This window comes from Glycine max, chromosome 20 (genome assembly GCF_000004515.6).
Source record: "Glycine max cultivar Williams 82 chromosome 20, Glycine_max_v4.0, whole genome shotgun sequence".
NCBI lineage: Eukaryota > Viridiplantae > Streptophyta > Magnoliopsida > Fabales > Fabaceae > Glycine > Glycine max.
Genome location: NC_038256.2, coordinates 34,422,837 through 34,438,077, shown reverse-complemented (window position 1 = coordinate 34,438,077; position 15,241 = coordinate 34,422,837). Strand labels below are relative to the sequence as shown.

Genomic DNA, 15,241 nt, shown 5'->3' with positions numbered 1-15,241 from the left:
TCTAAGGATGAACCTACACTTAAGTTTTAGGGGGCAACTGACCCTCCAATATTAATATTATGTAGTGTACGTATGTATATTGTACACGTATGTGTGTGTTGTTTCCACGGTTTAATTTTTCAATTTCTATAATTATTATTAGTATTATTATCTCATATAGGTGATGACCCTTGTTGAGGCAAAACCATACCCATAAAAGAGACGAAACCGATAGTCAAATGCCAATTTTGACATATCTATGTGGTCCCTAAGAAGTAACAACTAACATTTCAAGCAATTATGTACAAATACTTAGTTGAATAAAATTTTATGTAGGTAAATAATTTATGTTCAGTTCCTAATAATTTTATTTACCTAGATAAAATTAATGCAAAATAACTTATATAGGTAAATAAAATTATTAATTTTTACATTAATTATTTCAAAAGCTATGTTTAATATAAATTGTAATTATTATCTGTGTAAAGTTCTATATTCCCATGGCGTATGAATATTAAATACATTAGTTTATTTTACTACAAAATTATACTTTCGATAATTCCTTTATATAAATACACAGTTTCATAAATTAAAATGAAAAACATGTGTTTTTAACAAGAATTTAATGACTAGATATGTAAAACAATTTTATATTAATAATTAATAAAAAATTATTATTTACATTACTTTCAAAATAATTATTATAAAAATGAATAAATTAATGATTTATGATTTTACGATGTAAAACTATTTTATGGATAATATATTTTCTGTTTTACTAATAAATCAGCTTTTGACCTTATTTTTAAAAAAAATTCCTTAAAAACCCCATTTTTAATTTAATTTAAATATACTGATAGTACATATAATTATTATTAATTTTTGCATTTTTATTTAATGTATGGATGATAGTATTATTAAATTTAGTAATAATTATTTTAAAAATTATACTGCACACAATAAATTCTAATTAATTGAGTGTATAAGATTATATAGAAAGTATTTGTTATTAATTATTAATCAACAAGAAGAGTGACAGACAAGAGTCTTTCTTTTCTTCCTTTCACACCAAACAAAAACAAATCCCACGCACCAAACCAAACGTAATGATACCCACCCTACTTAGGAGAAAGACAAGCCTCCAAGTTTACCTCAAAACACAGTTAAAAAAAGAAGAAGAAAAAGTTGCGTAAATCGTAGTAACAATAATGAGAAAATGCGAATTAAAAATGGGATAAAGGCGGCGAGCATGAACGTGATCGCGAGTGAGTTGAATTGAAGACAACTTGAGAATCAGCATCAGATCTGGTGTGGTGGCTGTTACTGTTTAGCAGCGATGGCCAAAGCGTCGATTTTCATTTACATACTCGTCGCAGCGGCGCTTCTCATATTCCTCTCCCATTCCCCGGATAAGCACTCCGGCCACCGCCACCGCCGCCTCAAGCTGCGCTCCAACTTCACCCTCGCCCCCTCGCGCCACCACGCCGTCGCCTTCGACCCGCTCGTCGCCGAACTCGAGCGGCACCGCGAAGACAAGGAGTGGGAGAAGAAGATAATCCACCAGGCCCTGCCCGAACTGGAGTCGGACCCGGCCCCGGCCCACGAGTCCCAGCCCGAGTGGGAGGACTTCATGGACGCCGAGGATTACCTCAATGACGAGGACAAGTTTAATGTTACCAACCGGCTCATACTCTTGTTCCCGAAGATCGACGTGGACCCCACCGATTGGTTCGTTACGGAGCACGAGTTGATTCAGTGGAACCTCCAGCAGGCCCAGCGCGAGGTCCTGCATCGCACGCAGAGGGAGATGGAGCTTCACGATAAGAACCACGATGGCTTCGTTTCCTTCTCCGAGTACGATCCTCCCAGTTGGGTTCAAAATGCAGGCACGCACGTCCCTTTTTAGATCTCTTTCTTTGTTCTTTATTGCTACTAGATTGCACGAGAGCTGAGTAGGACTACTATAAGCAACAATTACAGTTGCATACTTAGGACTCCAACTTGAACTTGGGATCACTGTTTGCTTTGATAGTGAACTTCAAATTTCCAGAGTTTTTTCTTTTTTTAAAGAATGGTTGTGCAAATGTATGTGATCACTGTTTTCTGAGCTACATTGTTATTGGGTTTTGACTGTTGTGGTTTTTTGACCTTTGTGACTGTTTGTTGAACGACGTGTTTTTGTTTTTCGACAGATAATGAATCTTTCGGTTATGATATGGGTTGGTGGAAAGAAGAGCATTTTAATGCATCGGATGCTGATGGAGATGGTGTTCTAAACTTAACTGAATTCAATGAGTGAGGCCTCTAGTCTACTTCTTGTTAGTAAACGTTGTACTTGATGACCCCTTTCACTCTTTGCTGACGATTTTCCTTATTTTTGTTTGTCTGTTGTCTTCTAGCTTTCTGCACCCTGCTGACAGCAAAAATCCCAAGCTTCATCAATGGTTGTGCAAGGAGGAAGTCAGGTAACTCAAATATTAGAAAAAGTCTATGAAGGCTTAATATATCTGTGCTGAAATTACAGGGTTATGTTTTAGGTATCGAGGGAGGAAATTGAGAGAATAGAAACTTCAAATGATATTTTATTGTGTATTGTGAATTTGTGATGTGTTGCAGTGTGATGCAAAACATAAAGCACTAATCTTCATAATCCTAACTGAATAAGGAAACAATTCATATATTTTTCAAGAAATATCAAAGATAGTGTTGGATATTTTTCATATATTCTAATTCTCCCTGTCAAGGTGAAGCTCATTATGCTTTAAAAACCCTTAGAAAAAAGGGAAGAAAAATATAATATAGGCTCCACCAAAAATGACTGAAATAGAAACTTGAGGATGCTTGAGATATTGAAGAGTTACACAACCAAGGAAGGAATTCATCACCACATGGCTCATTAATGAAAGAGGAGAAATTGCCACCCATATGATTCACAGTACGAGTCTGGTATGAAATGAAAACAGTCAATTCCTCACTAATTTATCATTGTATGATACTATGACTCATTGGGGAAATGAAGTCACCAATAAATGTCAATGGAAAAAGAACATGATGAAAACATTGGATGGAGATAAGACTGGGGCATCTGGGATTGGGGACTGGTGGGGCCAGATCACTCCTGGGACTAAAATTCAGTGGCATCAATAATGGATTGCGTAAAATGGAAAAAAGCCTAAAATCCGCCATATCATATAGCGGATAGTGTTACGAGCAAATGGTTAAAGTTGTGTAGTGGTTGAAATAAATCAATTATAGTGAGGCATAAAAGTTGTATGCAAATAAAACTAAGTTGCATAAAAGTTGGCATAATATTGACTGAAAAGTGAAAAGTTCAATTGTTCATGAAAACATTAAAAAGAAGCTAAAGACAAAATATTTAGTCATTCTCCTCTACCACTTCCCTAATCATCATTCTCATTGTCAGATAGTGAGGCATATCCTTCTATTTCTTCTCCTTCTTAGTCCTCAAAATCAATGTCTTCTACTGCTTCTAATTCTTCCAACATTGCAACATCTTCAACTTCAGTTACTAACTAGTTGGAGACTACTCTACTCTCTGGACATGATAGGAGGATGCAGGAAGAGGTAAACAGGTGCTAATGGAGGGCTAGATGAGTCCTGCCTTAAAATGGTTTACGTAACCTTTATGGGATAAGTTCAAGAGTTTCTGTGAGTGAGGGGAGTGGGACACTAGTAGGGGGGGGGGGGGGGGGGTCACATGTAGCCCCACATCTCAGTCTCAAAACTGTGACGCCCACAATGCCTGTTGAAACTGCTACACTAATCACAGCAATAGCTGTTTTCGTGGACGCTGCACTATAATGGAGTCATGATAGTGGATTGTAGGATTTCTACAATGCCATAGCGTAATAGGCCCACTATAGCAGCTATTTAACAACGCTGCAAAAATGGGAGCCAAATTGCATCTAGGACAAAAACTAGCGGGGCTAGACCACGTCTGGGACAAAAACCAGGACCTGTTTCCCACTTTCTCCGTTTTAATGTTATGCCAACACTGTAAATTGGAAAAGGGAGCCAAACAGTAACCAAAGCAACAATAAAGCCAAACAGCATTGTAATAGTGGCAAACTAAGGTTACAAAGGACTGGGCATAACAAGAGAAAGTGATAACCATGGCAGATAACATTCCAATTAGAGGCCCATATTGATGCATCCAAATAGAGATTCAAACTCCAAAGATCACAAATCTAAAAAGAGGACAGTGAGACAAGCATGGTGCAGGAATCACTGACCAGAAAAGCTGTTGGATGCACCCCCACACACATGACAACAATGCATAGGGATGGCATAAGTCAAAGAAACCAGTGAGTGGAAGGCATGATTGCTCTGATAAGTTTGCCAGACTTAAAAGGGTCACAGATGGCGGCGATCCAGGCAAAAAGGTGGTTGTTGGCAGGTGACAATGAAAAAAACTGATATGAATTTGCCGGGATGAGAACATGACAAGAGAGACAACTAATTTGAAGGAAGAAAATGAATCATAGAAATAAAGTTGAACTCCATATTTTAGGAAACTCAGTAGGAAGTAGTGATGGGATAAGTTATGAAGGATGGTACTGTTTTGATACCATGTTGAAATTATTTGGTTTTAGGTATTGAGGGAGGAAATTGAGAGAATAGAGACTTCGAATATGTTTTCTTGTCTATTGTGACATGTTATAATGTGATACAAAATATAATTCACTAACCCTTTTTTATACTAATAATTATAAAACAAATCATGAGATAATAAAGAAATATAGAAACCAATCCTAAGAGATAATAAAAAAAATATAGAAATTAATCATTTAAGATAGAATAATGAAGATACTATTGAATATTTTTTTCATATATTCTAACAATCAGTTTCTTTCATACTATGTATCATATCTTTTGTCTTGCCTATAATAGATTTATTTCTTAAACTTTTAAGTATCTAATCATGTATCATGGTGAAGATAATTTGATAAATGAAATTATTGATATAAATAAAGTTATATTATACATGAGTACCCCAGAGATCTTTGGTATAAATTTTTTATGATAATTTCTGGAAATTGGTAAAGCTTTTTACTCAGGCATTTTATATTCACAGGTACTGGGATGTAAGAGATACCTGCAATTTGTGGTATCTTATGTCCAGAATGTGTCTTGGATGACAATGAAATCATGTGTCTGGATACCCAACACTGTCTATCTTAGTGCCTTATTTATTTAGCATATTGGGGAACCCTAGATGCCTACATGAAGCTAATGGGGTTCCAAATAACCCCTATTTACCCTTTTTACCATAAGTATCCTTGACTTTGATCTTTCTTAGCCTTCCTTTTGTCCCCAAACTATATATCGCAAATAAATCCCAAAGCCATCTTTAATCTCCACATAACTGTAACTCTTGCATTGAAGACTGGATTTCTTGTGTTCACCCTAGTCTGTGCAACCTATTAGGATTGAAGTTGAATGCTTCAATCCATTGTTTAGCTATATCCCAGCTGATTACTTGTAAGTGATGGATGTATGGTTGGTTTGTTATTCTTGAAAATGATTGTTTCCTTGCAGTCATTTGCCTCCTCTAGAAGAAGTTTCAATATTTGTATAGTTTTTTCACCAACTATTGTGCCGTATATTAGAAACTGGGACAATATTTGTAGTTAATTTTATTGTCTGAAGTGAATGGATTCTTCAGTTTATATGGAATGGGCTTATTTATATCACTGCCTTGGCTTACTATTGTTTGATATACCCATTTTTTTTTTTTTACAGGGAAAGAGATACAGACAGAGATGGGAAGGTCAACTTTAAAGAATTTTTCCATGGGCTATTTGATTTGGTAAGGAACTATGATGAAGAAAGTCACAATGATACACATAATTCTGATAATTCAATGGATGCTCCAGCTAGAGTGTTGTTTGCTCAGCTTGACAAGGATGGGGACGGGTATTCACTCTTTCTATTTTCATTGTTAGTCTACTTTCTTTGAATCATTATGGTAGTCTCCTAATAGCATACATCTTTCGATTTTGGGTTATCATCTCGATCTTTGCAGATACCTGTCAGATGTCGAACTACAGCCCATAATTGGCAAACTCCATCCATCTGAGCATTATTATGCAAAACAACAAGCAGATTATATCATTTCACAGGTATTGTATTAACTTACAATAATTACACTCTTATTGTTGACAAAGGTGCTAATTCTTTATTGTAAAGTCAGCTGATCATGCACATGACTATTTATTCAATTGATATTGGCTTAACATGGATTACATGCATAACTGTTTTTTGAGTAAATGTTTTATGTGCTTTGATAGGAAGCCAGGTATTAGAGTATAAAAACCTGGGAATAATTCCCAGGTACAATAACAGATTCACTATTACAATAACAGCCGCAAAGGTCATTCAAGAGACCTGTAACCCAGTATCCAATCCCGCACTCAATCCTTGCTCGCTTCTCTGTTCCTCTCTCATCCCCTTCTATTCCTCCTTTTCCTTTATAACCTCTTAACTGATTTTTCTTTTTTACTCATGATCCTCCTGCCATGTAAGCAGGTGATTACAGTTACAAACTTACAACCCCCTTTCTGGCATACCACCTCACTAACTGTGAGTGAATCATTGATTCCATCCTATGTGGGCCTCTCCTTCTACTTTGCATCCTAGTAATGGGTGAATATCTATTAGCTCACTTTGCCAGAGTGCCTCGAGACAAAAGTTTGAAATAAATATGCTAGATATTTTCAGCACTCAAATATATTAGAAGTAATAATGTGATATAGTTGATAAAGCGGATAAATTTTCTGTAGCTTGATAGTTCTGAGGGCAATTCTTCATTGTTCTATCTTTGGTGTTAAACTTAAAATGACATTTCTTTCTGAGATCAATAATAAATCAATAATGTCTCTTACTATGGCCATGTAAATTGAAAGCTGCACACTGCACTTTATGTGGAATTATTGGCGATAGCATGCTGGCCGCTGCTTCTTAATCTCTAAAGATTCTTTTTTTTTTAATAAAGATTTTAGCTTGTAATTGATAATTGTACTTACGGTTTGATCTCTTTAAAATCTAAATCATTCATTAATGAGTTCCCATTCTTTGTGGATAAGAATAATTGAAATTTATTTTGTCTGCAATTCTTTTTGGGATAAATTTTGTCTGCTTGTTTTCATTATTATTATAGCTTCTTGGGGGACTTCATTATTAAGTAAATCAATTTTATTATTCATTTTTCCTCTCCATTTTCCAGTTTTAGTTGTTGAAAATGCACATTTTGCATTTGCTTATGGTCAAATAATGTCCCTTTTCTAATACACTAAGTGCATAGATCACTACAGCCAGATTTATTTCCACTTCTTGCTGCTAGAAAACTTGTTTTAGTAAATATGTACTGGTTTGACTTATGAGAGAGGAAGCGAAAGAGCATTTTTTTACTATATGTTAACAATCTTTCCCTTCTATACTGTTTTAAGAGGGAGGAAGGGGATGGTTTTGTTTTCTTTGGTGGGAAAGCTGAGGTGCATATCTGCTATTTAACAATCTGAATTCTGAAGTATAAAGTATTATGTAAACCAGTTTCTCTTTTTTTTTTTCTTTTTTCTTTTTGAGGGGTTATATCCATTGTGCTTGATTTACATGTTAAGATCTTTCAACTAGATGCTACCATCGGATTAAGTTTTCTTGAAGATGGCCTCAGCATGCACTTCTTCATCTGTTGTGTTACATCTCATTAAACATTGTAATAATGTTATGAGAAACAGTTACTGACAAAGATGGCTCAATACGCACTCCCAACACCTGTTGCATAACATCATGCATTTATTTCATCAGTAACCATTGTATGAAGTCGTGAAATAATGCTATGACAGGCAGACGAAGACAAGGATGGTCGTCTTACTTTGACTGAGATGATCGAGAACCCATATGTATTTTATAGTGCTATTTTCAACGATGATGAAGATGATGATAGCGATTATCATGACGAGTTCCGGTAAATTCATGTTAGGTAAAGGCCGCCCTTTTGTCCCCGGTTCATTTTTACCAACATTTAGTGAATATTTTCTCTATTAATGTTTTATGATCATCGATTGCAGGATACCCAGAAAAGTTTGGCACAATTCTAGTGACAAGGAATCAGTATTTGAAGATTATGACACGACAGAATTTTGATGTTTCGGCCCTTAGTAGGTTCTTAGTCTCAATCATGGTGGGCTTTTTGTGCGATGACAACATTTATTGCTTCTTTCCATTCATATTATCTGCGAGTTCTTATTAGCTGATGGGATCCTCCGTAGCTTGTCGAAGAGTCACACCTGGATCAGTTGTAGGATGACAGGATCTCAACTTAAATGTAAAATTTGTAGAATAATATACAAATTTTCGAATCACTGGTTCAACCATCATTAATTAAGTAGAACATCTCTATTCTCAATGGATAATACATGTACCATATGACTGTGACTATAATGACCGTCATGATCCTGGTAGCATTGTCAGAATATTTTGGGACCCAATACCAATCATATTGTTTAGCGAAACGTTAATAAAAAGTTCAAGAGTTTTTGGTTTTTCGATATAAAAGCTTAGGGTAACCGAGTGAAATTTTCCATTTCACTTTGGTCAATTTGTTTCGTACAATTTTTTTTTTTAAATGATATCTCAAAGTTTAATTGCCCTTTTCTTTAACTAATGAAAGTGAATGATTCTTTTAAGAGTTTGAAGGATTAAATTGAAGAAATTAATGATTGTTTTTACGGTGCCTTTTCTAAATTAAAACAAAAAAAAAACTTTTTTAAGTACAATATATGTTTAACAAAATGGAAATAACTAAATAAATTTTCTGTTATAAAATGTTAAAACAAGTACGTTTCATAAAAATTTAAAATATTTTATAAAATAACTTTGTGAAAAATATGATGAAAAGTGATAGCACGGAAGCTAGAAAATTTCCATGCTAATAGTCTTCAACATGGATTGAGGAGGCCGCGGCTAGTGTCTCGAACCTGGCCCAACAGGTGGAGCGAGTCTATTAGACTATTACCAAGGATTGTTGGCTTGGTTGGTGGCTCGAATTTCAGTGTTTTTTTTCATACAATTGTCCCATAAATATAATATAGCGAATGAATGAATTGCAATAACAAATGTGTGCTTGCAAGTGTGCCTACAATCAAACGCAGATACCAGCTATATATTGTCAACTTCAAAATTAACACTAGCATTAAGCCATCTATGATATGTCAGAATTTAAAACCGTCCACGCAAGTCTAAATAATTCTCTGTGACAACAAACAAGTAAAGCACAGGATTTAAGGTGGTACAACATATTGTTGGATCCCCTGTAAAAAGGTGCACCATAATAACCAAAGACAAAACACCCTTTTATTTATATATATATGTATGCTTCTGGTTACCTCCAGAATCAAACAGTTATTTTATGAGGCTGGTTTTCTCCGCATATTCTAATAAGCACCTATGAAAGCTACCTACTTCCCTTTCTCTTTGTAAACAACAGTGGAGCTTGAACTGAATTGTCTGTATCCAGATATCTAACAATCCCTATCATCGAAGGAAACAATTAGTTTCCCCACTGTATTTAACACTCTTTCCTTCCTTGTCACCTTGTGCATGCTTTTAAGCTAAACGTTAACATAAGTTACATAAACATCCTCTATCATAACTGAAGCTGATAAGGGTAATTATCTCTTACTTACAGCTGATTCAGGCTTGATAGTTTCTTTCAAATGGCTGAAACCAACTATTTTGCAAGTAACAGATCAAGCATGATCACAAGGCATTGGATTTGGAAGTATATGAGTAGTGTTGGTGAGAAAGTGAAAAGGTATTCAGGTTTGGCATGGAGAACAGCAGTGAAAGTAGGCAAAGAGGATCCAAGAAGGGTGATCCATTCTTTGAAAGTGGGCCTGGCTTTGATACTAGTTTCTTTGCTGTATCTAATAAAGCCTTTGTTCAAAGGGATTGGACAAAATGCCATGTCAGCTGTTCTCACTGTGGTTGTGGTGATGGAGTTTACTGTTGGTAATTAAAGCTACCTAATAGCTATATATTCTCAGTGACATTGTCTACTTTTCTTAAATGTAGACATCTCTCCTAGTAGAGATTTGAACCTTGATTAATAATTTGAACATTGTCTTGTTTTTAGATCATAGGTATTAAGTACTATTAATTGAATATATAATATATCCGTTCATTTCATCCTTTTTGCTTATATATTTCAGGAGCAACATTAGGCAAAGGACTGAATAGAGGGTTGGGGACTCTGCTGGCAGGATCATTGGCATTTCTTGTTGAGTATATTGCTGACATCGTTGGTCGGGTTTTTCAAGCTGTTTTCATTGGTGCTGCAGTTTTTATTTTAGGTAAGTATCACCACTTATTACGTGAAACTTGAAAGAATCTTTGCTTGTAGTTTAATGTTTTGAAAGGGTACTGTGTTTATAAAATAAATCTACTCATGCATGAAGTTCAAGATAGCATGGAGCCCAGATCTCCAAACATAACCCTACAGCTAAACATGTACTTTATAACGAGAGAGGTTAATAATACCCTCTTTCTCAATTATTTTTAACATATTCTTATCTTTCAGTTAAAATTTATTAAAATAATAAAAACTCGTAAATTAATAAATGAGTTCATAAAAAAAATTGTTAGATAGAAATTATTAGGTGATATAAGATTATTATGTATTTATTGTTCCGATCAATACTTATATGATACATATTTAAATCTTTTAATTTATGAAAAAACTTAATGGCACTTCATCACATATCATATTAATATTTAAAATATTAATTACAAGGAATTAATCTATGCAAATTAAACTCCCTTACGAAAAGAATTAGCAACTTACTTATTTTATCTATGCAAATTAATCTACATAATAAAGTACTGATATTTAAATTATAGAGTAAAAAGATTACCACAAAGTTATTGAATACTTTTCATGAAAGCATATTAATGTTTAAGTTATAAATTACAATTTATTTATTTTCAATATAAATTATCTAGATTATAAAAATTTTACTTTTTTATTTTGTTTTTAGTCATAAGAATTTAAAATAAATAGTTAAAAAACAATGACTTCTAAAAAATGGATATATATATATATATATATATATATATATATATATATATATATATATATATATATATATATATATAAAATTTAATTATCTTTTGGTCCTTGCAATTTAGTATATTTTTACATTTCATTCTTGTAAAATTATTTTTATTTTTAATCTTTGTTTTGTCTTTATTCTTCAAGTACCTTAGATAATGTTTTGAACAATTAAAAAAATTATTTAAAGTACCATAAGGATAAAAAAATAGAACAAATATAAAGACTAAAAATAAAAAATAATTTTATAAGGATAAAATAAATAAAAAAATTACAAGGACTAAAAATATATTTAAATTTATATATAAATTAGTTAGTTAGTAATAACATAAAGATATATACACTATACGGTGAGATTGAGAGGAATTTTTATACGTGAGAATAAAACGAATAAATTTAGATCATTTTATTTTGCCACAAACTAACTTTAATCTACTAAAAAAATGTGATAATGACGGTAATGATTTTACTATTTATTATTTAGTAAACGATCAAAAGTAAATAAATTTTATACTATTTAACGTTATTAATATATCTCATTATGATTTAATAAAAATATTTATTATTTTTTGTGAAATGATTGACAAAATAAAAACAATAACATGAGAAAATTTGGCCAATAATACGGTAAAATGGTAAATTATGGACGAATCTGAATCATTCCTTACTGGCCCAAGCCCAACTGAAAAAACTGAAACCAACTTTCACAAAAGCTGAGATGAACCTCCAGTCAGAAAACCCCATAAGAAACCTATGGAACAAAAAAATAAAAATAAAATAAAAAACAAAATAAACGTCATTCCGAAATTGCTTAGATCTCATCTATTCGTGTTTTTATTTCTTATTTTTATTTTCTTTTTTACTTTTTTAATTATTCTCTCTTTATCCCATAACTTTAGTTGGCTTTCTATTTTTTATTTCCAAAACAATTGCTAATTTAGAACTTCAAAGCCTAATTAATATTTTTTAAATATCTTCTTATTTAATATCCACTACAAGTAGTGTAACTGTGCAAAAACCAAAGATCAACTTATTGATATTTCAGTCTAAATAAATCAAAGTTATCACCTTATTTCTAATGTTTCACTTTAGAAAACACTGAAAATATTTTATTTTTTTTACAAATATTTGAAAACAGGAAACATGTTAAAAATAAGTTGACACTTTTATATTAAAAAGTGAAAATAGAAAATGAAAAAAAAAAACAGAATTAAACATTCAACAAATTGAGATAGCTTCTTATGCATAAAAAAAAAATTGAGATAGGAAGATTGAGAAAACATGCCATAGTCTAAAATGGAAATCCTCCTTTACAAATTGAGAACTTGTAATCAAGTTTTTTTCTCCTCATGTATGTGATAACTTGTAATCCTCATCTTCAAAAAGTAAAGAACTTGTAATCAAGTATTTTGTCCTGTGATTGGAGATTCCCAAATGTTGTTGCTGAGCCATTATTTTTGGTTGGCAGGAGCTACGACTACTTATGTGAGGTTCATCCCCCATATCAAGAAGAATTATGACTATGGTGTTATGATATTTCTCTTGACTTTCAATTTGATAACTGTATCAAGTTACCGTGTTGATAATGTGTGGGAAATTGCTAAAGATCGTATAGCCACCATTGCTATAGGTGGTGGCCTATGTCTTGTAATGAGCCTATTGGTTTTCCCAAACTGGTCAGGGGAAGACCTCCATAATTCCACCATATCAAAGCTTGAAGGCCTAGCCAATTCTATAGAAGGTAAATTAATGTGTACTTTCATGTTATTCTGCCTTATGTTAGAGAAAAGTACTCAAGTTTGTGAAAACAAATAAACTGATGAATAATACACTATTTAATTATGAACATAGATAATGTTATTGTGCAATGTTACAATGTAGATGTAGTTCTATTGCCTTACTCAATATCACTGATGGTCCAAAGAATCATGCAGCTTGTGTAGTGAGATATTTTCATGATTCTGAAAATCAAGAAACCCAAGATGATTCAACTGAGGATCTGATTTACAAAGGTTACAAGGCTGTTTTAGATTCCAGAGCTAAAGATGAAACACTGGTAACTATGCTCTTTCCTAGTGAAGTAAAAGAATGTACAAAATGAGTGCCTTTTGTAGCAGAAGTTCTTACATGGATCTGCAATTAAACAGGCATTACAAGCAAGCTGGGAGCCAAGATGGTCAAGGTATTGGCACAGAATCCCATGGTGGCAATATACAAAAGTGGGAACTACTCTTCGCCAGTTTAGTTACACTGTTGTTGCACTACATGGGTGTCTGTTGTCTGAAATTCAGGTACTATATCTTAATCAACTAGTTTGGAAAAAAAAAACAATTGCACTTTGAGAAAATGTTATATACATGATCGATGCCAAAAGAGATTATTCTTGTAAAAAGAAAAAAATGTTTCTGGTTCCTAATGAATTAGTTTTATAAAATAGAAGAGAGCAAATATTTTAACCCCGTGGGTGAGCAGAAATCATTATACGGTCTAGAATCATGTAGTCTTATCCAATTTCCACAAAAAACTTAATAATATGGCTCACGGAGATTGACTGGGACCATATAGTTCCAGTTCATGTAATAATTTCTCATGAGTTGTGAGTTGGGTATATCAACTAAAAATGAAAATGCCAACAACATTATTCTTTTGGATGGCATCTTTGCAATAATAGGTTGGAAAAACCCCTAGTATAAAAATATTGTTATTTTTTTTATTTTTTTGCTATGTTCATAATCTATTGGTATATGCCTTCATATTTGCATGAATTAAGACACCGGGGTCAATTCGAGCCCTATACAAAGACTCTTGCATCAAACTTGCAGAAGAAGTGTCTAAAGCACTAAGGGAACTGGCCAACAGCATAAGGAACAAACGTCAATTCTCCCTTCAATTACTCTCTGATAATCTCAATGAAGCTCTACAAAACCTCCACAATGACTTGAAATCCCAGCCACAACTTTTTCTAGGCTCAAAGAAGTTTGGTGGAACCACACATCCTGAAGAAGACACTAGAGTCTCATTCTCAAGTGTTAGGAGTGATTGTTCTTCCATGTTTGAATATAAATCCAAAGAGCATTCTGGTGAAATGTCAATGGAGGGACACAAGAAGGTTTTAAAGCCACTGATGAGTAAGATTGCGATGACTAGCCTTGAGTTCTCAGAAGCACTGCCTTTTGCTGCTTTCACTTCTATGCTTGTGGAGATGGTGGCAAAGCTGGATCATATTATAGATGCAGTTGAAGAACTGGCAAAATTGTCACGCTTTAGAGAGTTCAGAGATGGTGATGAGATTGTTGTGACTTGTGAGAGACCAAAAGTAGCTAACAATGACTTGCCTTCTCATGCATTAGATTAATTAGTAGAAAGATGATCAATCCACTTGGATTGTTATGGGAGTATACATATTCTCCCTCATCGTTTGATGTTTGTATGCGAGCAAAAATGTAATCAAAAGCTAATAATTTTGTTAGCAGACATTTTAATCACAAGATAGCAATTTGTCTATTAAGCAAACATTGTTGAAATCACCCCATATCCTCCCTTGTTAGTAGTTAGTTTTCTATGACCTGTTTATCAACCGGGTGATTAGTTCATGTAACAATGTCTAATAAGGTCTGACTTATGATAGGAGAGTAAAATTAAAGTTGTAAAAAATAGAGATATAAGGGGAAAATTATAGATAAAATTAAAGAAATATTTTTATTAAATGGAAGAAAAGTTACAACTTCTCTTTAAATACCAGACAATAGTTACACTCTCTAGTCTCTAGTAATAGGATAATACACATCTCTCTATGAAATAGGAAAAACACTTTGTGTACTCTCATGTTTTGTCTCTTGGATGAGATTTTTTTTTTATTTTTTTTTTGAGATAACTCTTGGATGAGATGTTAAAACTGGTTAAATGGGTGGTTATTTATAACCAAAGATTTGAGTTTAAGCATTGAATATCATTGCAAAAGTTTCTGTCTTTGAACCAATTTACAAGCCTAGCATATGTAGATGTAGATTTTACTAAATGCATTTTTTTCTACTTTTATTTTAGAGTATAATGTTTATGCACTCATAGTATAAAACAGTTTTACATTATCATGCAATCATAAATCACAGATTCCAATCATAAATCACACAT

General features: G+C 33.2%; 2 protein-coding genes across 2 annotated transcripts; both read left to right on the top strand.

Annotated features, from left to right (window-relative positions):
- The first annotated feature begins 1,053 nt into the window (after positions 1–1,053).
- Positions 1,054–8,414, top strand: LOC100777260 (calumenin-B). Its single transcript, XM_003555779.5, has 7 exons — positions 1,054–1,865; positions 2,172–2,274; positions 2,379–2,444; positions 5,743–5,916; positions 6,026–6,122; positions 7,845–7,981; positions 8,070–8,414. The coding sequence occupies exons 1-6, from the start codon at positions 1,316–1,318 to the stop codon at positions 7,968–7,970; spliced, it is 1,116 nt and encodes a 371-aa protein (XP_003555827.1). The 5' UTR covers positions 1,054–1,315; the 3' UTR covers positions 7,971–7,981; positions 8,070–8,414.
- Positions 8,415–9,660: 1,246 nt separating this feature from the next.
- On the top strand, positions 9,661–14,465 carry ALMT32 (aluminum-activated malate transporter family protein). Its single transcript, XM_003555147.3, has 6 exons — positions 9,661–10,011; positions 10,212–10,352; positions 12,579–12,851; positions 13,045–13,166; positions 13,258–13,401; positions 13,881–14,465. The coding sequence occupies exons 1-6, from the start codon at positions 9,717–9,719 to the stop codon at positions 14,463–14,465; spliced, it is 1,560 nt and encodes a 519-aa protein (XP_003555195.1). The 5' UTR covers positions 9,661–9,716.
- The last annotated feature ends 776 nt before the right edge of the window (positions 14,466–15,241 follow it).

Excerpts from the sequence above, each read along its gene's own strand:
- LOC100777260 (XM_003555779.5), top strand. The coding sequence starts at position 1,316 with ATGGCCAAAGCGTCGATTTTCATTTACATACTCGTCGCAGCGGCGCTT. Across the intron at positions 2,275-2,378 it reads AACTTAACTGAATTCAATGA|CTTTCTGCACCCTGCTGACA; the intron begins GTGAGGCCTCTA and ends GTTGTCTTCTAG. Across the intron at positions 2,445-5,742 it reads TTGTGCAAGGAGGAAGTCAG|GGAAAGAGATACAGACAGAG; the intron begins GTAACTCAAATA and ends TTTTTTTTACAG.
- ALMT32 (XM_003555147.3), top strand. The coding sequence starts at position 9,717 with ATGGCTGAAACCAACTATTTTGCAAGTAACAGATCAAGCATGATCACA. Across the intron at positions 10,012-10,211 it reads GGTGATGGAGTTTACTGTTG|GAGCAACATTAGGCAAAGGA; the intron begins GTAATTAAAGCT and ends TATATATTTCAG. Across the intron at positions 13,167-13,257 it reads GAGCTAAAGATGAAACACTG|GCATTACAAGCAAGCTGGGA; the intron begins GTAACTATGCTC and ends GCAATTAAACAG.